The 24,092-nt window shown below is 39.9% G+C and overlaps 2 protein-coding genes across 2 annotated transcripts; both read left to right on the plus strand.

Annotated features, from left to right (window-relative positions):
- Positions 1 to 2,889: 2,889 nt before the first annotated feature.
- Positions 2,890 to 4,118, plus strand: LOC142629098 (uncharacterized). Its single transcript, XM_075803086.1, has 3 exons — positions 2,890 to 2,994; positions 3,372 to 3,707; positions 3,867 to 4,118. The coding sequence occupies exons 1-3, from the start codon at positions 2,890 to 2,892 to the stop codon at positions 4,116 to 4,118; spliced, it is 693 nt and encodes a 230-aa protein (XP_075659201.1).
- A 6-nt stretch (positions 4,119 to 4,124) lies between these two features.
- Positions 4,125 to 6,413, plus strand: LOC142629099 (uncharacterized). Its single transcript, XM_075803087.1, has 3 exons — positions 4,125 to 4,262; positions 4,905 to 5,378; positions 5,718 to 6,413. Exons 1-3 carry the CDS (start codon positions 4,125 to 4,127, stop codon positions 6,411 to 6,413), a joined length of 1,308 nt encoding a protein of 435 aa, XP_075659202.1.
- The last annotated feature ends 17,679 nt before the right edge of the window (positions 6,414 to 24,092 follow it).

Consider the following 24,092-nt stretch of genomic DNA (forward strand, 5'->3'; position numbering starts at 1 on the left):
CCAACAGATCTTAAATTTTGACATATTTATTGTGTTTGATTGGACATTTGAGTTCAATTTTAAAAATATAAAAACTTTTATAAGACATTTTGTAACAAATCCGCCATTTATCCGAGATAAATACTCAGCTTTACATATTAGAATTTTCTACTTAACTCTAATTGTCAACATCTATTAAATCAGTCATTAATCTTCTCTCTCCATTGATTAATGTTTTCTGTAACTTAAAACTTATCATTTATGATATATACTTCTATGTCTTTAAAATTTATTTGATTTAGTCAAGAGTATTATAACTTAACAAGCAATTTAACACTATCATCTTTTTTTTTTTTTCTAATGAAAATATCCAAAATTTAAATCCTCACACTTCTAGCTACTTACGTATTCAAAAAATGATATTTATTTTATTTATTGTAGAATACTATTCTTATTTTTTATTATAGAATATTTTATCATAAGTCTTGAACACGTCATTATCACTGGTATTTTTATGAAAATTAAAATTTTACAATCCTTGATTTGATCTTAAAAACCTTCCTACCTATCCGTCCTAAAAATTTTGGTATTAAAATTTTTTTAAGGTCTCAATTTTTTCTTCACGTTATACGTATATCCAATAGATTTGGCACATGAGGGTTACCATTACTTGACTAAAATTGCGTTGTAAATGAAATTGTCCTCTTGTGAGAGATTAAAATGTGCTGGCATATAGAAAATGAGAAGTAGAAATTATATTAGAATTAGCCAAGGCAACCAAATAGACTCACCAAGTACATGCTACCTACCTAAGGTCCTAAACATCCTTATAGCCCATACCCTATAGGCTTCCCAAATACATAAATTCTCATGAAAAAGTTTAGTTCCTTTTGTGCTTTAAAAAATAATAATAATAATAATAATAATAACTAGCCTCATCACATGCGCTTTGCGCGTGCGATGAGGTTTTTTTTTAAGTGGTCTTATTTTGTAGAAAAAAAAACTGTATTTTTTTATTTTATTTTATATATATATATATATATATACTTTTTATTTTGAAAATCTAATTTATAAGTGAATAAATCAATTTAAAAATTTGTAGGAGAGGGGTCCTATTTTTTAGACAATGTTTTAGTGGAAGTTAGAGTTGCATTTTTACCGAATTGTCTTTTAATTTTGTCTCAACTTAAACATAGGGGTGTATGGGCATTTTTGAACTAAAACATTAGGAATCCAAATAGAGGAAGCCTCTTTAATAATAGTATAGATAATAATAATTGTGGGGGCAGAAGGGTCAGAATATGTTCTTGGGCCTTGGGCTTGATCCGAGGGTATTAACTTGTCCGAGGAGGGTTTAGGGGTAATAACTATACCGAATTTAAAAACCCACAAGCAAACTATTGCGAATAAGGTTGGTGGAAATAGTCCGAGGAGGGAGACCTCCTCGGCTATATGAAGTGAAGACTATACTATACACCATGATGTTTATAAGAAAATTCTAGAAAGTCTGGTGGATGAGGATGTGTTCCACAAGAACGCAAAGAGAAGGTGTGAATAAGAAATATCTTAGAGAAAGCTGCTACCATTACATTAAAGACTTTGCACCTACCTCTCTGGCCACATTAATGAGAAAATGACACCTGAACAGTAGTGATCGGTCTTACAGCTATTGTTTGAAAACTTCAAGAGGGTGGTGGATGAGACAAGTATCTAGATTGGTGATCTATGCCATACGTGGAAGATGGAGGGAAGAAGAAGGATGATATAAAAGAAAGAGAAAGGCATTAGAGTAGGGAGATCGGGAAAAAAGGGGAGAATACTGTACACACTACCTTCAAGTGTAATATATTTTTAAAAGAAGGAAAAGCAATACAAGTCATCCTCAGCTTACGTTCGAGGAGAGTTTCTATCATATAATCAGTTCGTCGCATAAAAATTGGGAATCTAGCCCATTATATTTGTTATCCAACATCCATAGAACCTAGGTTTCAAGCCCACACTCTACAAATTTCATTGTATAAGACTTTTTGGGCTTGCACCCTCCATACGGTTGGGTTTAGGTGTGAATTGTGACCTTACAATTGTCGCTATCTGTGGGGAATCTTGTGTTTTAGGAAGGGTAACGTAATGGCAGGCTCAGGTACACACCATGTAGAGTCTTTGGGGTCCCAACATGAAGACCATTTCCAACATCTTAAGCGGGAAAGAGATCAGGAAGGTAGTGTGCATACAGGGCACACCACTAGGAGTCATACACGGGGTGGAAGTAGAATTCCTCACGAGGACGATGCTAAGGCCATGCAGAAGGAGATTGACTATCTGAAGAAAAAGCTGCGCCGTGCAAGACGGAGACGAATGCCTTCTTTTTCTGATCCTTCTTCCAAAGACTCCCAAGGTAGTAGTTATAGGCCCAGGTCAAGAACTCCTCCTAGTAAATCTTTCTCGTATGAGGAGGATGATCTTTATGGTCATAAGGACAAGAAGTCTTCCTCTAGGGGCTTGGGAAATGATGCTATGAGTAGGGCACTGCACCAACTTTCCAAGTCACCTTTCAAGCGCAGGGGGGAGAAAGGAAAGCTTCCTTGGCATTTCACCCAACCAAATTTCACTATCTATAATGGCCGAACAGACCCTGTGGAACACATGAGTCATTTCAATTAGAGAATGGCGGTGCACTCTAAAAATGAAACTTTAATGTGCAAAGTTTTCCTTTCTAGCTTGGGACTTGTTGCAATGAGATGGTTGAATGGCCTGAGGGCAGGTTTTATCGATTCCTTCATGGAACTCACTAGGGCCTTTGGATCTCGTTTCATCACCTGCAGTAGAGTTCCTCGGCCTCTAGATTTATTGTTGTCCATAGCCATGAGGGAAGGGGAAACCCTGAAGACATACTCTGATAGATATTGAGAGATGTTTAATGAGATCGATGGTGACTTTGACGAAGTGGCGATCAATACTTTTAAGGTTGGTCTGCCAAGTGAGCATGACTTAAGAAAATCTCTGACCAAGAAGCCTGTAAGAAGTGTACGTTAGCTCATGGATTGCATTAATAAGTACAAACGGGTTGAGGAAGATTAACAACAAGGTAAGGGGAAAGCAAAGGTTATCTCTCAGGAGAGGATTGATTTCAGGTCGGACAGATACAATAACAACAGGCCCCGGAGAGATTTTGCTGGGCAATTTGGTCCAGCCCCTTCTCAGGTAGTTAATACTGTGTTTCGTGAACCTGTGCAACAAGTGTTGGAGAAAATTCGTCATGAACCATACTTTAAGTGGCCCAACAAGATGGCAGGGGACCCTATGAAGCGTAATTAGAACCTTTATTCCATTATCATCAAGAGAAGGGTCATACCATTGAGAATTGTAGGACCCTATGGAATCATTTGGAGCAGTTAGTTAAGGAGGGTAGGTTAAAGCAGCTTCTATATCGGCCCAATGGGCAAAGAGATCATTCAGGTTCGGTGAATCAGGGTAAAAATGCTTCAAGGCCTCCCTTGGGTACGATCAATGTTATTTTTGCTGCTCTAGGTAGAACTGGTTCTCGTCCTTTCAGGGTGATGTCTGTGGCACGAACCTTTGCCGAGAAGTCTAACTTTGAGCCGAAGAGGATTAAAAGGAATGTCCCACCTACTCTGAGCTTCTCGGAAGAAGATAAGATCGGAACTATTCAATCCCATGATAATGCTTTGGTGGTCACGCTGAGGATAGGGGGCTACGATGTGAAGAGGGTAATTGTGGACTAGGGCAGTGGTGCGGATATTATGTATTTCAACCTCTACAAGGGGCTGAAGTTAAAGCTTAAGGATTTGACGACTTATGATTCACCACTGATAAGCTTTGAAGGGAAGGCTGTTGTACCAATAGGCTAGATTAGATTGCCTATGCAGTCAAGTTCTGAGGTTGTGGAAGTGGACTTCATTGTGGTGGACGCCTATTCTCCCTATACAGCCATTGTTGCAAGACCTTGGCTTCATGCTTTAGGTGCGGTCTCTTCAACTTTGCATTTGAAGGTAAAGTTCCCTTGTGATCAAATTGAAGAATTAGTTGAGAGTCAGTCTATAGCCAGACAATGCATGGCGGCTACAATTTTACATCAGCCTAGGCAAGAGTCATCCGCCTCGGCTGAGGGGGGCTCATAGCAATCAATGTCTTCTGCCACACCCAAGGTGGCAAAGGTTGAAGAACCTGCGTGTGAGGAGTTGGAGAAGGTTCTTATTGACGACAATCTTGAAAAATTCTTTCAGGTGGGAATTCAGCTGCCACTTCAGGAGAAGGCGGAATTGGTTATGTTTTTGAAAAAGAATGTGAATGTATTTGCATGGAATGCTTATGAGGCTTCGGGGGTTGATCTGAATTTCATTTGTCACCACTTGAATGTCAATCCGGCTGTGGTGCTGAAGAAGCTACCACCTCGGCGCTAATTTAAAGAGCATGCTAAAGCTGTCAAGGAAGAAGTACTTAAGCTCAAAAAGGCTGGTGCTATCAAAGAAGTGTTTTGTCTAGAATGGTTGGCCCATACAGTGGTAGTGAAAAAGAAGAATGAGAAGTGGAGAGTATGCATGGACTTCACAGATTTGAACAAGGCTTGTCCTAAAGATTCATTCTCAATGCCTCGTATTGATCAGTTGGTGGATGCTACTGTTGGGCATCCTCGGATAAGTTTTTTGGATGCTTTTCAGGATTACCATCAAATACCCTTGGCTTTGGATGATCAGGAGAAAACAACCTTTGTCACCCCTACAAGGAACTATCATTATAAGGTGATGCCTTTTAGTTTGAAGAATGCAGGGGCTACCTATCAACGGATGATGACCAGGATGTTTGAGCTGCAATGAGGAAAGACTATTGAAGTGTATGTGGATGACATGGTGGTGAAAAGTAAATCGGTTTTCGTGCATGTAGCAGACTTGAATGATACTTTTCAGACGCTACGAAGGTACAAATTGTGCCTTAATACTTCTAAGTGCTCGTTTGGTGTGGGATCTGGAAAGTTCCTGGGTTATATGGTAACACATAGGAGAATTGAAGTTAACCCTGCGCAGGTTAAGGCAATTAATAGCTTACAGCCTCCTCGGAATCCTAAAGAAGTTCAAAGGTTGACAGGGATGACTACTGCCCTCAACCGGTTTATTTCTCGTTCCTCAGATAGGTGCAAGCCTTTCTTCCAGTTGCTGAATAAGTGGAAGGGGTTTGAATGGACTAAAGAGTGTGCTTTAGCTTTTCAACAGCTTAAGGAGTATCTTTTACGACCACCCATTATGTCTCGGCCAGAAATTGATAAAGTTTTGTTCGCATATATTGTTGTGGCTGACCATGCTGTTAGCTTGGTTTTGATATGGGTTGATAATAATGTACAGAGACCAGTTTATTACGTGAGAAAATCTTTACATGAGGTCGAGGTACATTATTTGCCGTTGGAAAAGGCGATCCTAGCGGTAGTGCACGCTACGCGTAAGCTTCCCCACTATTTTCAATCTCATACAGTTGTTGTTTTAACTCAACTTCCTCTTAAGTCTATACTTCGAAGTGCTGACTACATGGGAATGATTGCTAAATGGGGCACCATCTTGGGGGCTTTTGATATCAATTATATGCCTCGCACCTCTATGAAATGTCAAATCCTTGCTGATTTGATCACGGAATTTGCCGAACCCTCATTAGAAGAAAATGCCAAAAAGTTGGACATGGATGAAAAATCAGTTGGCATGATCACGTGCAAGGAACCTTTGACATGGAAGGTGTATGTTGATGGAGCAACAAATCAAAGAGGATCTGGTGTGGGACTAGTCTTAGTGTCCCCTAAGGGACTTAGTTTGGAGAAATCCTTGAGATTAGGATTCTCGGCTACAAATAATGAGGCAGAATATGAAACTCTACTGGTGGGAATGGATATGGTTCAGAAAATGGGTGGAAAGACGGTGCAAATATTCTCGGATTCACAATTAGTCGTGGGCCAAGTGGAAGGGACATTAGAAGCTAGAGATCCGAGAATACAAGAATATCTAATTCGGGCCAGGTATTTACAATCAAAGTTTGACTCTTTTACCTTGTTGCATGTCTCTAGGAGTATGAACACTCATGCTGACTCCCTAGCCACCCTTGCAATATCCTCGGCACAAGGTCTACCACAGTTCATTCTTATTGAAGATATATGTAAACCTACTGGAATGAATAATGACACCCTTCGAATTCATCAAATTAGGGTGGGACCTAGTTGGATGGATCCTATAGTATCATTCCTTAAAAATGATATCTTGCCCGAAGAGAAGTCTGAGGCCAACAAAATACGTAGAAAAGCACATCGATTTTGGCTGTCCGAGGATGAGAAATTGTATAAGTGCTCTTTTTCAGGACCATTTTGTTGTGTGAACACCCTGAAGCAACGGATTTACTTTTGGAAGAGTTACATGAAGGGATCTATGGAAGTCACATAAGAGGAAGGTCTTTATCTCATAAAACTCTTACACAAGGGTATTGGTGGCCCAACATGCAGAGAGAAGCACAAGATTATGCAAAAAAGTGTGACTAGTGTCAGAGGTATGCTCCCAACATTCATCAACCAAGGGGTGTCCTTAATCCTTTATCTAGTCCATGGTCATTTGCTCAATGGGGCTTGGACATTGTAGAGTCTTTCCTGAAAGCAGCAGGGAATAGGAGATGGTTGCTCGTTGGAACAGATTATTTCACTAAATGGGTTGAAGCTGAGCCATTGTTAAACATTAGGGACGTAGATGTGAAGAAGTTTGTATGGAAAAACATTGTTACAAGGTTTGGAATTTTACATACTCTAATTTCGAACAACGGCCTACAATTTGATAGTAAGGCATTCAGAAGGTATTGTTGTGATCTAAGTATCACGAATAGATATTCCACTCTAGCTTATCCGCAAGGAAATGGGCAGGCCGAGGCAGTAAACAAAGTTATAGTTAGTGGGCTAAAAAAAAAGCTAGATGATGCTAAAGGAGTTAGGTGGAAGAATTGCCACATGTTTTGTGGACGTATTGGACTACACCTCGAAGATCCACTAGAGAAACACCATTTTCTATGACTTACGAAGCTAAGGCTGTAACCCCTCTGGAAACTGGATTTTCGACATAGAGAACGAGCTCCTTCATTCCCAGCAGTAATGACAACTTACAGGAAAAAAACATAGACCTAGTTGAGGAAGGCGAGAGAATGCTATGGTTCAGCTAGCTTATTATTGCAAAAACTCAAACAGGGATATGATTTTCATGTGAAGTTAAGGCCACTAGCCCCTGGTGATTTGGTGTTAAGGAAGGTCTTGCGTACTGCCAAGAACCCAGCATGGGGAAAATTGGAACCTAACTGGGAAGGACCTTATTGTATCACTTCAGTAGTTGGTATAGGGGCATATTATCTTGCAAACTTAGATGAAAAATTTGTACAACGTTCCTAAAATGTAAATAACCTATGAATGTACTATTATTAATGAAAGGCACTTCTGCCATCTTAGTTCTGTTATCATAGTGTTGCGTTGATTATTAGTTTTGTAAGTATCAAACAGAAACTTGGTCATGCCTGACTCCTCGGACCACATACCTTGTAAAAATTGATATTTTTATTAGGTGTTAAATAGAATCTCAGTTACGTCTGGTCCTCTAATCATCTACTTTGGGAAAATTAACACTTCAATTCATTTTTCTAAGTATCAAATAGAAAATTGGTCATGTCTGGCTCCTTGGACCATATACCTTGTAGAAATTGATATTTTTATTAGGTGTTAAACAGAACATCAGTTATGTCTGGTCCTCGGATCATCTACTTTGGGAAAATTAAAACTTCAGTTCATTTTTCTAAGTATCAAACAAAAACTTGGTCATGCCTGGCTCCTCGGACCACATACCTTGTAGAAATTGATATTTTTATTAGGTGTTAAACAGAACCTCAGTTACGTCTGATCCTCGGATCATCTACTTTGGAGAAATTAACACTTCATTTCATTTGTCTAAGTATCAAACAAAAACTTGGTCATGCTAGGCTCCTCGGATCATATACCTTGTAGAAATTGATATTTTTATTAGGTGTTAAACAGAACCTTAGTTACGTCTGGTCCTCGAATCATCTACTTTGGGAAAATTAACACTTCAGTTCATTTTTCTAAGTATCAAATAGAAACTTGGTCATGTCTAGCTCCTTGGACCACATACCTTGTAGAAATTGATATCTTTATTAAGTGCTAAACAAAATATTAGTTGTATCTGGTCCTCAGACCATCTATTTCGGAGAAATTAACACTTCTGTCCATCTTTCTAAAGATCAAACAGAGCTTTGGCTACATTTAGCTCTCAGACCACATACTTTGGTAAGATTGATGATTTACTTTGTGCTTAAGTTTCACATAAGGTCTTATTTCAGGCCATATTCCTCTCGTTTTGGGTTCATGTATATTTTTATGTACCTTAACTACTTGCTATTGCATGATAAATAATATAATTCCAACATACAAATTATTTATTGAAGGCATAAGTCCATAAAATAAAATTATCTCCATGACAAATTGTTACTATTACCTAATGCATTATTGTGACCTATCCTGTTCATTAGTGCACCAAGTAATTCATGTTACATATACAAATTGTACTAAGATAAAGGGTAAAACATTGCCAGTAAGTGAAATCTGTAAGAAATTAAAACTCAAAATCGAACTTGTCATTACAATTGTATGTGGTTACATTGGAAATAAAAACATAGGACAAACAGTAGTAGTGAACTTATAAAAACAAAACTATCTTGAAGTCAGGCAAAAAGTGGAGAAAGAGTCCTAGGCTGTTTATGCCTTGGTTTTCACTAGAAGGTCTTCTGTGGACTTTACTTCAACTGCCTTTTTTTTGTCCTCCTCCCTTTTTGTCTGGGCTCAGTCTCTTGGGATTTGGGGGCCACTTCTTTGATGACGAGGGGAGCATTTGTAGATTTAGTCTTAGGCAGGGTTACAATTTGTTTTCCTTTGTCTCTCGCCCCTAGTGGAGGATCACCCTGGTCAATTTTCTTGCTCAGACCCTAATCAGTTTTCTCACCCTGGACCGTGGCCTGGTCTAAACCTATGGATGCTTTAGCAAATGAAAGAGAGCCTTGGACAATTGAGGGTAGGGTAGAAGGCACTAACTCGGAGGCATTTGGAGGAAGAGATATGGCTTCAATCACGAGGATGTCTGGGGGAATCCACATGTTTTCGGCCTTTTACCATTATGAGGTAGCAGGGACCCCTGCAACATTAAGGGCTTCTGCCCACACCTACTAACAATAGTCCCTACACACCTCAGCCAATTCTTCGGCCAGTTGAGTCTCGGTCTCTTCAACCCTCTTATTGAAGGAAGCCAGTGAAGTAGCATCCATAGTCTCCTTCATAGTGCGGGCCACTTCTTGGGCCTGAGCTAACTCACCGTTCAAGCGCAGAATTTCTTTTTGGGCAATGGCTAGCTCTTGTCCTTTGTCAAGAAGCTGTTTGCGTTGCTCCTCTACCTGTGTCTCAGCTATTTTAAGCCCAGCCTCAGCACTCCTCCTTAACTTCCCCTCTTCTATCAGCTTGTCAGCAACCTCTTTCTTCTTCTGCTCGGCTAGGCCCAAAGCTTTTTCAGTCTCGAACCTGACCTTGATCTCGGCATCAGCCTTGTTCCGAGCATCTTCTACCCATATCTCGGCCACAAAAACTTCCTGAATAGCCTATGAAGAGGTGGTGAACAAGTACATTGTGACGGGAATAATAGGAAAGTATATATGAAAAAGTTTATACAAAGAGGATAGTAAAAATAACAAGAAATAGTTGAACGACATATACCAATGCTAAATCCCTTTTTAGGGAAAGGAAGAGTTATGGTTGCCTCATGTTCTCCAAGGCTTCCATGTCCTTTGGTAAAAGGAGGAGCTGTTCCAAGGCTTCAGCTAGGTAGTGAGCGTGCCCTTTTTGGAATTCTCTTATAGAAGAGTGGCGGGAGATGGGAGCCCCATCCAACTCCAATGAAGGTAACCAATGGGATTAAGCTTGGCGCACCTCAGCCAATTCATGGCTGTCCCTACTCTCCACGAAGGAGGCTCGAACTTGGCCCTTTCCCACTTTTTGTTGCTTTTACCTCTTTTTCTGAGCCAACTCCCCTTCTTCAACCTCATCTGCTCTTTTCTTCTTGAGGTTGGGTGCAGGAAGAAGGGGGCCTGGAGGAGGGGGAGGGGGTGGGAGATTGGCCGGAGGTTGAGACCCCAAAGTGCCCTTCACAACGGCTTGCTTACTCCTCCTACCAAGAAGATCCTTCAAACTTGTCCCTATTTTTTGAGGCATTTTTTCTTCTTCCTCCTCGTCACTACTATCAACACGTGCAACTATGAAACCCTAGATACTAGAGCCTTCGGCGGATTCGTTTTCTTCGTTCGAGAGGTTGACAATGTGGCCCTTTGAAGGTTTCTCTGCTTCCTCAAGTCGAAATTAGTCTATTTCCTCCTCAAGGGATAAGCGAGGAGATGTGGGCTCTTCTTGGATGGCTTTTGCCTTAGGTCACGCTGAAAGAGGGATTGCTTTCATTGGGCGTACGTATAGGATGATGGAAGGGTCGTCCGGTAAATTGTGTGGAGCAAGGAAATCTGGTTTCGAGACGTCTATCCTTCTACGTCTCCGGTCACCCGCGATGATCGCGTTGCCGATATCTTGAAAGGTGTTCGATAGAGGTTCGTATCCCAAGATGAGATAGGCTGCCCTCACCTATAGGTCTTTACTCATGAATACCTCGGATCTCAGAACTCTATTAAGGTCCGTGATGCTGGATAGGCTTAGACGAGGCGACACGTGCTGTTTATCTGAAAAAATGTCCGAGGAACCAAATACAGTTAAATCAACAATAAACGTCAAATAAAGAAGAAAATAAAATACAATATCGATCTAAATGATAAGGTTAGAAGGACTAAACCCCAGGCCAGGGGACCTAAATCCTATGGAATCACACCTAGTTTTCCCTCTTCGACTGGACAATGGGGATCGTTGTACTATTCCCCAAAGGCGATTAAATAATCATCCTTCATGCCTTTGTTAGATTTGAGAAGGCACGATATAAGCCTAACGATGCTAGACCTAGACTTGAGGTAGTACCCTACGCCCTTAAGTTTGTGACACTCATACATGTGGGCAACGTCATGCCATGTGAGACTTAAACCCATTTGCTCATTGAGAGCATCGACACAACCTAAAATTCTAAACATGTTAGGTGTACACTGGTATGGACATAATTTATGATTACGTAAGTATTCACTGGTTACATTCTTCATGGGAAATGTCATCCCACCCTCCAAAAAGGCAATGATGGGAATGACAACTTCCCCTTCTTTCCTATCGTCAGCTATGGCTTCTTGAGGGCAATATCTTAAACCCACTTCTTGAGTGATGCGGTATGTGGCTCGGAAACCCTCCATACCGGCGTTGGTATCTACTAGACATTTGAATCTACTCATTTGGTTGGAGTGAAAATGGAGATTTAGAAAGGGAAATGATACAATTAATAGCCGAGGACTATAGCCCAGGAGAAAAAGAATTTAAAGGAGGTAAACTTACGGGAATTGAATAGACAATTCTTCGCGAGCTTCTTGTGAAGAGAGAAAAGGAAGGAGCCTTAGGATTTGATTGATTTCTGGAGTAATGAATTGAGTCGTGATTTTCTAGGCGTTTTGATATACGGGAGGCAGCATTGAATGGGAGTTATCCCGCTCAAATTTTGAAGAAAAATCCGAACCGTTGGATATGCATCTCACCGTTGGACGTGGAGGACAGGGCGTTACTTGGAGCAGTTAATGTAGGTGTTATGGATTTCGAAACGTCAGGGGCAGTTTCAAAAGGAATGAAATGACATTCTCACGTGTAATAGTTTGAGAAGCGTGCGAGGGCTGTGGTGTTGAGTCAAAACTTCATTTTTTCTCCTTGGATGGGAAAAAAATGAATTTTTGAAGGGCTATTGTGGCGGCAGAAGGGTCAGAATATGTTCTTAGGCCATGGGCTTGATCCGAGGGTATTAACTTGTCCAAGGAGAATTTAGGGGTAATAACTATACCGAATTTAAAAGCCTACAACCAAACTATTGTGAAGAAAGTTGGTGGAAATAGTCCGAGGAGGGAGATCTCCTCGGCTATATGAAGTGAAGACTATACTATACACCATGATGTTTATAAGAAAATTCTAGGAGGTCTGGTGGATGAGGATGTGTTCCACAAGAATGCAGAGAGAATGCATGAATAAGAAATATCTTAAAGAAAGCTGCTACCACCGCATTAAAGTCTCTGCACCTACCTCTCTGGCCACATTAATAAGAAAATGACCTCTAAACAGTAGTGATCAGCCTTACAACTATTGTTTGAAGACTTCAAGAGGGTGGTGGATGAGACAAGTATCTAAATTGGTGATATGTGCCATACGTGGAAGATGGAGGGAAGAAGAAGGATGATATAAATGGAAGAGAAAAGCATTAGAGCAGGGGGATCGGGAAAAAAGGGGAGAATATTGTACACACTACCTTCAATTATAATATATTTTTAAAAGAAGGAAAAACAATACAAGTCATCCTCGGCTTACGTCCGAGGAGAGTTTCTATCATATAATCAGTTTGTCGCATAAAAATTGGGGATCTAGCCCATCACATTTGTTATCCAACATCCATAGAACCTAAGTTTCAAACCCACACTCTACAAATTTCATTGTATAAGGCTTTTCGGGCCTGCACCCTCCATACGGTTAGGTTCAGGTGCGAATTGTGACCTTACAATAACCAATGACTATATTTTTTCAGCTCTCTAGCATTTAAGTAAAGCAATTTAGGCCCCATTTGGTAAAGCATCTTAAACACACATTTTTTGTTTTTAAACAATATTACACATATTTCTACACATTTTTTCACCCACACGTATTTTAAAAAATTACAAACAACATTACTCAAACTCTTCTACCAAACGGACCTTTAAAAGCTAATAAATGCTATTTTTAGTGACTCATTTCACAAAAAACATACTACAACAATTATGCTATTTAAAAAAAAATGGCAAATGAGCTACAATAAACTGCCATTTATGGCAATCTAATGTAGCTCAATACTTATAAAAAATTAATTTTATATTCCTTACTTCTTTTCTTCAATTAAAAAAAATCTCTCTCTCTCTCTCTCTCTCTCTCTCTCTCTCTCTCTTCAATATTCTTTCTCTTTTCTTTTTTCTTCTCACCAGTTCTCTCTCTTTCTTCCTCTCTCCAACCCTCTTGCCCTTGCCCTCTCTTGCTTGTCCCTCTCTCTTTCACTATGGTTTGTTGTTTATCCCTCTTTCTCTCACCAGTTTCCCGTGGGTTCCAATCTAGTGGTCCGATTTGGGTCATTGGGTCGTGGGTCACGGTGTTAATATGGTGGTGATTGGTGAATGATGCATTTGGATCATGATTTTATTTTGCGGTGGTTGGTTATTTTTGTGGGATGGGTGAGTGTGTGGCTAAGATTTGGTGGTGGCTGAGATTTTGTGATGGTGGTAGAATGGGAAGGTGGCTGGGTTTTGTGATTGCGATGATGGTTGTTTTGTGATTTGGAAGAGGAAGGTGGTGGCTAGGTTGTGGTTTTATTATTTATCCCTACAATGGGTTGTGGTTGCCACAGTGGTGGTTGTAGTTGGGGGAGCAGTGGTAGAGTAGGTTGTGGTTGATTACTATTGGTTTTTATGAAGGTTATTTTTTTTAACGAATTGTTTATATTATTTTAAATAAATTGGTAAAAAAATAGATCTTTTTATTTAAAGTATATTATAAAGTAAGTTGTTAAAATAGATCGAGTAAGTTTTTAAATTGTTAAAAGCTAAAATTTTTAGCTCTTTTAATGTGAATGCTCAAGTTGATGAAAAGAATTACAAATGCAAATATTTTGTTCACTTTCGTAGAAAGAGATGGTATGTACTATGAACAGATGGATCTCCTTGTCGTTTGATGTAACTATTTAAAAGCTGAACCGCTGAATCTGTTAAGCAGAGAATATGATGCAAAAGTCAATGGGCAAATTTAATGAGACCAAGGACAGAGCCACCCTCACCGATTTTGGAAAATGGAGACAATTTAATACGAACTAGCATTATAGCAAGAATCAACCACTAAGTTTGATCACAGAGAAAATTTACCATATTTCTAAATAAAAATATTTCCAATATTTATCTTTCACTCTTTAAGTAAGAAATCTGCAAGACAGAAAGTAGTTTGTTACGGATATTTTTCTCTCAAAATGCACTGATGATGATTTTTTTTTTTTTTTAATTATTACTAGATGACATCTTTCTTCTGTTATTATTTTGCATTAGGAGGTTAAAAAAAAAAAAAAAAAAACCTAGGGTAGACTTCTTCATTTCATCATAATAAGTCTACAACGTCTAATCTTAATATCAAAATTGTAATTGTCACTATCATTTAATATGCAATGCAAACTCCCTTTCTTAGTTGTAATCAACTCATATGGATTAGGGTTAGATGGGACAACAATGTTGTAGTTAAGTAGGTGTAGTCGAAAGATTGAAGTTAATAATATCATCTTTGGTCTGTGTGTATTTGACATGTGATGACATGAAGGGCTATGTATATATAAAGAAATAGAAGTACAAGATGTGAAAATGATGAATTGAAATGCAAAGAGTTTTATGTGTATGTATGAGAAATGAAATTTTTTGAAACATTGAATCAAAAGAAATAAAAAAATATTTACTTTTTAATTAGAAAAGCTTTGAAACATTGAACTAAATGAAACAAAAAGTCAATATTTAATTTGTTCTTTGGCACTTAAAAATATTACAATTCTCTTTGTAATAAATGTGTCACTTGACAGAACTTCATGTTTTCCCATGTAAAGCCTTTGCTTTTATATATATATAGTATCAATTATTCTTTCTTTTTACCAAAAATAATATATTTACTCTTACTATTCATTTGCCAAAAACTTTGTAGATCAATTACTTCTTACTAGTGTTTTCAGATCAGATATTCAAGATTTAAATCTCCTCCTATAATTATTGAATTATCAACAAACAAACAAACAAACAAAAAATCACAAACATTTTAAAAAAAAATTCATATAAATTACCCCTATTAGTTATTAGTAAATCTTAATGGAAATGACTTTAAAAAAAAATTGAGTTGAGTTGAGTTGTATTTATTTATTTATAGACGTCTGTGTCATCTTTTTCTAGCATTCGGCTGAGGCCCATCATTATTTCAAAGGCCCAAATAGAGTTGGGCAAATCTTCTGCTCATTGCAGTCTTGATCTCGTGGACCTTAATTACCCAAGGCCCATAATTTTCACATACTACGATTTTCCAGTATATGTATAGCCCAGTAATCAAGCAAAATTCCAGTACTAGAGTCCTATGCTAATGATTTTTTTTCTAAGTAAACAGTGGAGTAGGTGAGAGGTGAAGTTGGAACCAAATACATAAGATGCAATAAAAAAATCTCATTACTACTAAACTATCGCTTGAATTATTATTGAAACGATTTTCACACGAACTAAAATTCAAATCTCAAATAAAAAATTTGGTATATTATGTTCAAATTTAGTATTTGCCCATAGCAACTAGACCTAACATCAAATTATTCAGCATAACAACAAATCAAATTTAGTACTTCCTTTTGTTTTACTCAGTTATGTTTGTTAGTTTAATCATTATTAGCTAGTTTAATAATTTAAGTACAACTTATTTTAAAGTCAATTGTTTTTCAATGCTTACATTGTACAGCTTATTAAGAATTTAAAACATCACATATTAAACAAACCTATAAAATTAATGACAAAGGTTGGGTACAAACTTAATTATAGCTAATGATTTTTGGAAAATCATTATAGCTATTGGGTATGAATTTTGAAAAATCTATTATTGGGTATGAATTTCTTCTTATATCCTTCATGCTTGCAAAATTTTTGAAAAATAAAAAAATGAATAGCTATATCATTAATCAAATGTTTAAATTTCAAGTTGTTGTAGTCTAAAATTATGCATAAAAAATAATTTTATGAATCGAATAGTAAATAACATCTTAGAGCATCCGTAGCAGACATTGTAAATGTGCCAAATGCCAAATATTTGGCATATTTGGCACACCAAACACAAAAATGGAGCATTATCAGATGTGTCAAATGTGCCATATTTATGCAACAGTGAATAGTAATGTTGCATTTTTTCCACTGTACGGACAGAGGTGGCAAATGTGTTTATTATTATTTTTATTCGAGTTATCTCTCTCCTCTCCCTTCTTTAATTGATTTTTTTTCTCTCTCCTCACAATCTGTCTCTCACTCTCTCTCTCCCTCTTCAGATCAGATCAAACCCAAAAATCTCTCTCTCCCTTTTTGCACCTCAAATCAAACCCAAAAATCTTCCCTGCCGATCTCGATCCCGTCGATCTCGGTCTCGATCCCTGCCAATCTCGATCTCGATCTTGCCTCATCAGCTCCTCCCTGCCGATCTCAATCTCGTCGCCTCACTTTCCAATCCTCGCCGCTGCTCTTACTGCCTCATTCTCCATAGCTCACCGCCGATCTCGCCGCCTCATTCTCCACAGCTCGCCGCCGATCTCGCCGCCTCATGCTCCAATGCTCGCCATCGACATCCACAGCTCTCACCACCGTCCTTCAAATCGTTATTTGAGTTTAGGCCGATCGTTGTTTGAGTTTGAATCTGTTTGAGTTTTTTTCCTTTTTTTTTTTTTAGGTTTTTGGATTTGGAATTTGTTGGTGTTGTTGGTGTTGTTGTTGTTGATATTGTTGGTTTGTTGGTGTTGTTGCTGTTGATGTTGTTGCTATTGTTGATCGGCGTTGATGTAGTTGCCGTCATTGATGATAATAAGTAGAGATAATATATTATTTTATTGTGTAGCAAATATTAATTTAATGTATAGAATTGAATTTTACAACATCTGATAAATGGGATGTTGTAAAATGATGTGGTAAAATAATAATGTAGGGTTTTGGTGTTGCAAAATGGCATTTTTTTTGCAACATCTGCTGTGGATGCTCTTATTGGTATAAAATTTGACATGCGTGTTAAGAACATAAAGAGCATGTAATCCAACGGTTACATTTTAAATTATATAGTCATGTTAACTTTTTTAATAGAAGTTATAGATATTGCCTACAACTAAGTTTGTAGCCAAGTTTTGTCTAAAAATTAATTTGGCCAAAATAAGCTTTGTCAAAGAACACTAAATACTCTTTGTCAAAATTATTTGACAAGATAATGTAAATAAAATCCTTAAATTTCATAAATAAATAAAAAATGAAAAATGAGATGGAAGAAAAAGTTGATTGAGAAAAGGAAAAATAAAAAAATCATTAGTGGTATTACATTACCCTTGTTTTAGCGCCACTCTATGAAACATGAGAAACGGTATAAAAAATAGATTATTGAACTTTTTTATCTCCTATTTAATTTTTATTTTTTTATTACTTTTATACAATAATTTCACAACATTCTCAAACTAGCCTATCATTGCACACATGGGTATGTAAATATTTTTAGCATCTGTGAACAGTAAGGTTTATATACAACCCTACTGTTCATGGGTTGTAAAAATAAAAACTAATATTTTAATGGAGCGAAAGAGGAAGAGAGCGATGGGAGAGAAGAGAGAGAATTGATTGTTTTTATTGTTTGTTGGAATAACTTATATTATTTTAATGAGTTGTATATAAAAATAGAAACTGGATATTTGGTGAGTTGTAAAATGAGATGGTAAAATAGATAAAGTAGATTTTGAAAATTTATAATAGACACTTTTTTGTATCCCTAGATGCTAATTGTGGGGGGTAAAAACTCCTGAATAAAAATTTGAGTTTTGGGCCTGATTGGCTGGTACCAGTTTGTTTTTTATCAGGGCCTCCAGACCCACAAGTCAGTCTGCACTGTAAAGGTCCGAGGAGTTATCCGAGGAGGAATGTCTCCTCGGACAGGCCCGACAATGACCCTAGGACTTGCTAAACGGGTTAATGGCAGAATTTTGGAAAAACTGATGGATAAGAGGGTAATCTAAGCACCCTCTAGAAGCAAGGATGTGAGAGAAATATATAAGGAAAAGGCTGCTACATCCACATTAAAGATCCTGCATCTACCTCCCTAACCGCATTAATGGGGAAGTGACCTATGAACAGTAGGATTCAGCCTCCCTGCTATGATTTGAAGACCTCAAGAAGGTGGTGGATGGGACAAGGATCCAATGGGAAGATTTGTATGACACGTGGATGAACCAGTGAAGGAGAAGTATATGAGGAAATGAGAGAGGAAAGAGAAAGGGGATCAACACTTTCTGCTGAGAGAAAACAGGAACCAAGAGTTGTAAATTTTGTCATAGAAAGAGAATATATATACACAAATCGTCCGAGGAGGTTTCTTTGTTGTATTCGTTCACTATTTGCATAGATTATGACACTCTAGCCTGCTAATCAAACTTCCAACATTCTGAACCTAAATTTCAAATCCACACTTTACAAATCTTATTTGCATAAGGCTCATTGGGCTTGAGCCCAACACTTGTTTTTGGGTCTGGGTACAATTGTGCACTTACATTGGCACCGTCTGTGGGAAATTTAGCGTTGAAGGAATTGGAACATCATGGCAGGTTTAGGTTCACACCATGCAGAATCTCAGGGATCGCAGCTCGAAGATCTTTTTGAACATCTTGAGCGCCGGAGGGATCGAGAGGGAAGCGTTCATACCGTATATCCTAGTGCGAGTCATACGCGCGGTGGAGGTAGTGCCACCCATGAGGATGATGCTAAGGCCATGCAGAGGGAGATTAACCACCTCAAGAAGAAGCTGCGCCGTGTCAGACGAAGGCGGGCTTCACCCTCATCCAATCCTTCTTCAGGGGAATCCCAGGGAAGCAGTTACAGTTCAAGGTCCAGGACCCCCTAGCGAAACCTTCTCTTGCGAAGAGGATGACCTACCGGGTCGTAAGCATAGGAGGCTTCCTTCCAGGGGCTTGGGGAACGACGCTATGAGTCGAGCATTACACCAACTCTCCAAATCGCCATTCTCACACAAGATTGAGAATGAAAGGCTCCCCAAGCGGTTCACCTAGCCCACCTTCACAATTTATAATGGCCGGACAGACCCGGTGGAACATGTGAGTCACTTTAATCAGAGGATGGCGGTGCATTCTCACAATGAAACCTTGATGTGCAAAGTCTTTCCTTCTAGCTTGGGACCTGTTGCTATGAGATGGTTCAATGGACTAAAGTCGGGGTCTATTGGTTCGTTCAAGGAACTTACTAGGGCATTCGCGTCTTGGTTCATTACATGTAGCAGAGTTCCTCGACCGTTGGACTCGCTATTATCTATGGCCATGAGGGAGGGTGAGACGTTGAAAGCATACTCCGACAGGTATTGGGAGATGTTCAACGAGATAGATGGAGATTTTGACAAGGTGATGATTAATACTTTTAAAGTGGGCCTTCCCACTGACCATGACTTGAGGAAATCCTTGACCAAAAAGCCCGTACGGAGTGTACGTCGCCTCATGGACCGTATTGACAAGTACAAAAAGGGTTGAGGAAGATCAACAGCAGGGTAAGGGTAAGGCGAAGGTTATCCCGCAGGATAGGAGGGATTTCAGGTCGAACAGGTATCACAACAATAAGCCGAGCAGAGATTACTCTGGGCAGTCTGGCTCAGCCACTCCTCAAGCAGTTAATATTATATTCCGAGAACCAGTGCATCAACTATTAGAGAAAGTCCGTAAAGAATCCTACTTCAAATGGCCTAGTAAGATGGCGGGGGACCCTACGAAGCGGAATCAGAATCTTTTTTGCCAATACCATCAAGATGTGGGTCATACTACCGAGAATTGTCGGACCCTCTGGAACCATCTGGAACAACTTGTTAGCGAGGGGAAATTGAAGCAGCACCTGTACCAACCTAACGGGCAAGGCAGTTAGTCCGGCTCAAATAATCAGAAGAACAACTCATCTCGACCGCCCTTGGGAACGATTAACGTTATCTTCGCTGCACCTGGTAGGACCGGTTTCTGTCCTACCAGGGTGATGACAGTTTCACACTCCTAGGCCGAAAAGTCAGGCTCGAAGCCGAAGAGGATTAAAGGGAATGTGCCTGTCTTGGGATTCTCGGAGGAGGATAAGATTGGGACCATCCAACCCCATAATGACGCTCTGGTGGTCATTTTGAGGATAAGGAATTACGACGTCAAAAGGGTGATGATCGATCAAGGCAGCGGCACGGATATTATGTATCCCAACTTATTCAAGGGGCTAAGGTTAAAACTGGAGGATCTCACCCCTTATGACTCCTCACTGATAAGTTTCGAAGGGAATGCTGTCATACCAAAGGGACAAAATCAATTGCCTGTACAGTCGGGCTCGGAAACGGTAAAGGTGGATTTTATTGTGGTTGACGCATATTCCCCATACACAGCCATCCTTGCCAGGCTTTGGTTACACGCTTTGGGTGCTGTCTCCTCAACTTTGCATGTCAAAGTAAAATTCCCCTCGGGGGGATTCATCGAAGAAATTCTTGGCAGCCAAGCAGTGGCAAGGCAATGCATATCAGCTGCAGTACTGCATCGAGCCAAATCAAAGTCCTCGGCCTCGGTTATGAAGGACTTATAGCAATTAACGACTTTGGATGTGCCCGATGCGGTGACAGCAGAGGAAGCCATGTGTGAAGATTTGGAAAGGTTTCTGATAGCCGATGACCCCGAAAGGTTCTTTCAAGTTGGTATACGCTTACCACACCAAGAGAAGATGGAATTGGTGGAGTTTTTGAAGGACAATATCGATGTCTTTGCCTGGGATCCCTATGAGGCTTCGGGGGTTGACCTAAGCTTCATTTGTTATCATTTGAACGTCAACCCTGTCGTTGTTCCTAGGAGGCAGCCACCTCGGCGTTCCTCCAAAGAGCATTCCGAGGCTGTTAAAGAAGAAGTGCTCAAACTCAAAAAGGCTGGGACTATTAAAGAAGTTTTCCACCCGGAGTGGTTGGCACATACAGTTGTGGTGAAAAAGAAGAACGAAAAGTGGAGAGTATGTGTGGACTTTACAAATCTAAACAAAGCCTGCCCAAAGGACTCGTTCCCGATGCCACGCATCGATCAGCTTGTGGATGCCACGGTTGGACATCCTCGGATGAGCTTTTTAGATGCTTTTCAAGGTTATCAACACATTTCATTGGCGGCAAATGATCAGGAGAAGACTACTTTCATTACTTCAATAGGGAACTATCACTATAAAGTGATGCCATTCGGATTGAAGAATGCAGGGGCTACTTACCAAAGGATGATGACCAGAATATTTGAGTCGCAACTTGGAAAGACCATTGAGGTATATATGGACGATATGGTAGTGAAGAGTAAGGCAAAACCCACGTATGTGAAAGATCTGGACGACACCTTTCAAATACTTAGAAAGTATAAGCTGCGTCTTAACGCCTCAAAGTGTTCTTTTGGGGTGGGTTCCGAAAAGTTTCTAGGCTACATGGTGACTCATAGAGGAATAGAGGTGAATCAGGCGTAGGTTAGAGCCATCCAAGGCTTACAACCACCTCGGAATCCAAAGGAAGTTCAGAAATTGACCGGGATGACCGCCGCCCTCAATAGGTTTATCTCTCACTCAGCTGAAAGGTGCAGACCTTTTTTCCAACTGTTGAATCAATGGAAAGGATTCCAGTGGACCGAGGAGTGTGCTTTAGCTTTCTAGCAACTTAAGGAATATCTTTCTCGGCCACCCATTATGTCTCGGCCAGAGGTTGATGAAATCTTGTTTGCATATCTAGCTGTGGCCGTCCATGCAGTCAGCTTGGTCCTTATAAGGGACGACGACGGGGTACAGAGACTGGTCTATTATATCAGCAAATCCTTGAATGAAACTGAAGAGCGTTATTTGCCTTTAAAAAAGGCAATTCTGGCTGTAATCCATGCCACGCGGAAGCTTCCTCACTATTTCCAGTCCCACACTGTGGTGGTTTTGACCCAACTGCCTCTCAAGTCAGTATTGCGAAGTGCTGACTACTCGGGAAGGGTAGCTAAGTGGGGGACTATTTTGGGAGCTTTTGATGTCAAATACATGCCACGCACCTTGGTGAAGGGTCGGGTTCTCGCGAATTTGGTGGCAGAGTTCGCTGAACCATCATTAGGAGAAACTGCGAAGGAATTACACATGGATGAAAAATCAGTTGGGATGATCACAAGCAAAGGACCACCGACTTGGAATGTGTATGTTGATGGGGCAGCCAACCAAAGGGGGTCTGGGGTTGAACTTGTTTTGGTGTCCCCTGAGGGGATTTTCTTTGAAAAATCGTTAAGATTAGCGTTCTCGACCACTAATAATGAGGTCGAGTATGAAGCGGTCTGGGTTGGTATGAATATGGTACGAAAAATGGGCGGAAAGGACATTCATATGTTCTCTGATTCTCAGTTAGTTGTGGGCCAAGTAACGGGGACCATAAAGGCTAGAGTTCCAAAAATGCAAGAGTACCTGACCAAGGTCAAGTGTTTACGATCCGAATTTGATTCTTTTATCCTTTCTCACATTTCTAGAAGTGGAAACACACATGCGGACTCGTTGGCCACTTTGGCGACATCCTCGGCTCAGTTTTATCCAAGGATTATCCTCGTCAAAGACTTGCTAGAACCAACTCTGACCACTGCAAGTGCCGTCCATATCCATCTAATAAGGCCCGGACCTAGTTGGATCGACCCTATGATATCTTTTCTAAAAAATGACATTCTTCCCGAGGACAAGTCTGAAGCAGATAAGATTCGTCTAAAGGCGCCCTTTCTGGCTGTCCGAGGATCAGAAATTGTATAAACGCTCCTTCTCCGAACCATACTTATTATGTGTACACCCTGAGTCAACGGAGGTACTTTTGGAAGAATTGCATGAGGGAATTTGTGGAAGCTTCCTTAGCCCATAGGGCTCTGACTCAGGGATATTGGTGGCCCAATATGTAGAGGGAAGCTCAAGACTACGCGAAAAAGTGTGACCAATGCCAAAGGTTTGCTCCCAGCATTCATCAACCTGGGGGATTCCTTAATCCCTTGTCCAGTCCTTGGCCTTTCGCTCAATGGGGATTGGATATAGTAGGGCCTTTTCCGAGGGCTATGGGAAACAAAAGGTGGCTACTCGTGGGAACCGACTACTTCACCAAGTGGGTCGAAGCTGGGCCCTTAGCAAATATTAGGGATATTGACTCCAAGAAGTTTATCTGGAAGAATATTATCACTAGATTTGGGGTACCCCACACACTGATTTCAGATAATGGCGTTCAATTTGATAGTAGAGCTTTTAGGAAGTATTGTAGTAACATGGGCATTACAAACAGATACTCCACCCCAGCTTATCCTCAGGGAAATGGGCAGGCTGAGGCCGTTAACAAAGTCATAGTTAGTGAACTCAAGAAGAGGCTGGATGACGTGAAGGGTAGATGGGTAGAGGAGCTACCATATGTTTTATGGACGTATCGGACTACGCCGCATAGATTCACTGGAGAAACATCATTCTCTATGACTTATGGGGCCGAAGTAGTGATACCTTTAGAATCTGGTTTCCCCACGCTAAGGACGAGTTCTTTTAGTCCAGAAAATAACGATGGTCTCCTGGAGAAAAGCCTGGATTTGGTTGAGGAACGGCGAGAGGCCGCTATGGTCCAAATGGCTTATTATCAGCAAAAGCTTAAACGAGGGTATGACGCCCATGTGAAGTTAAGGCCACTAGCGCCTAGAGATCTAGTGTTGAGAAAAGTTGTGGGTACTGCCAAAAACCCAGCATGGGGAATGCTAGGACCAAATTGGGAAGGATCCTATCGAATCATCTCCGTAGTAGGCATATGATCATATCAACTAGCTGATCTAGATGAAAAAATCGTACAACGCCCCTGGAATGTAAACAACCTACGAAGGTATTATTATTAATAAAAAGCACTTTTATCGTTCGTGGTTCAAATTATTAATATGTGTTTGGGCTTGTTTCTTACTATTTCTAAGTATCAAACAGAAACTTGGTCATGGATGGTCCTCGGACCGCATACCTTTGTGGAAATTGATATCTTATCATTTGTTAAACAGAACCTTAGTTATGTCTGGTCCACAGACCTTCTACTTTGGGGAAAT

Source organism: Castanea sativa, chromosome 3 (genome assembly GCF_040712315.1).
Source record: "Castanea sativa cultivar Marrone di Chiusa Pesio chromosome 3, ASM4071231v1".
NCBI lineage: Eukaryota > Viridiplantae > Streptophyta > Magnoliopsida > Fagales > Fagaceae > Castanea > Castanea sativa.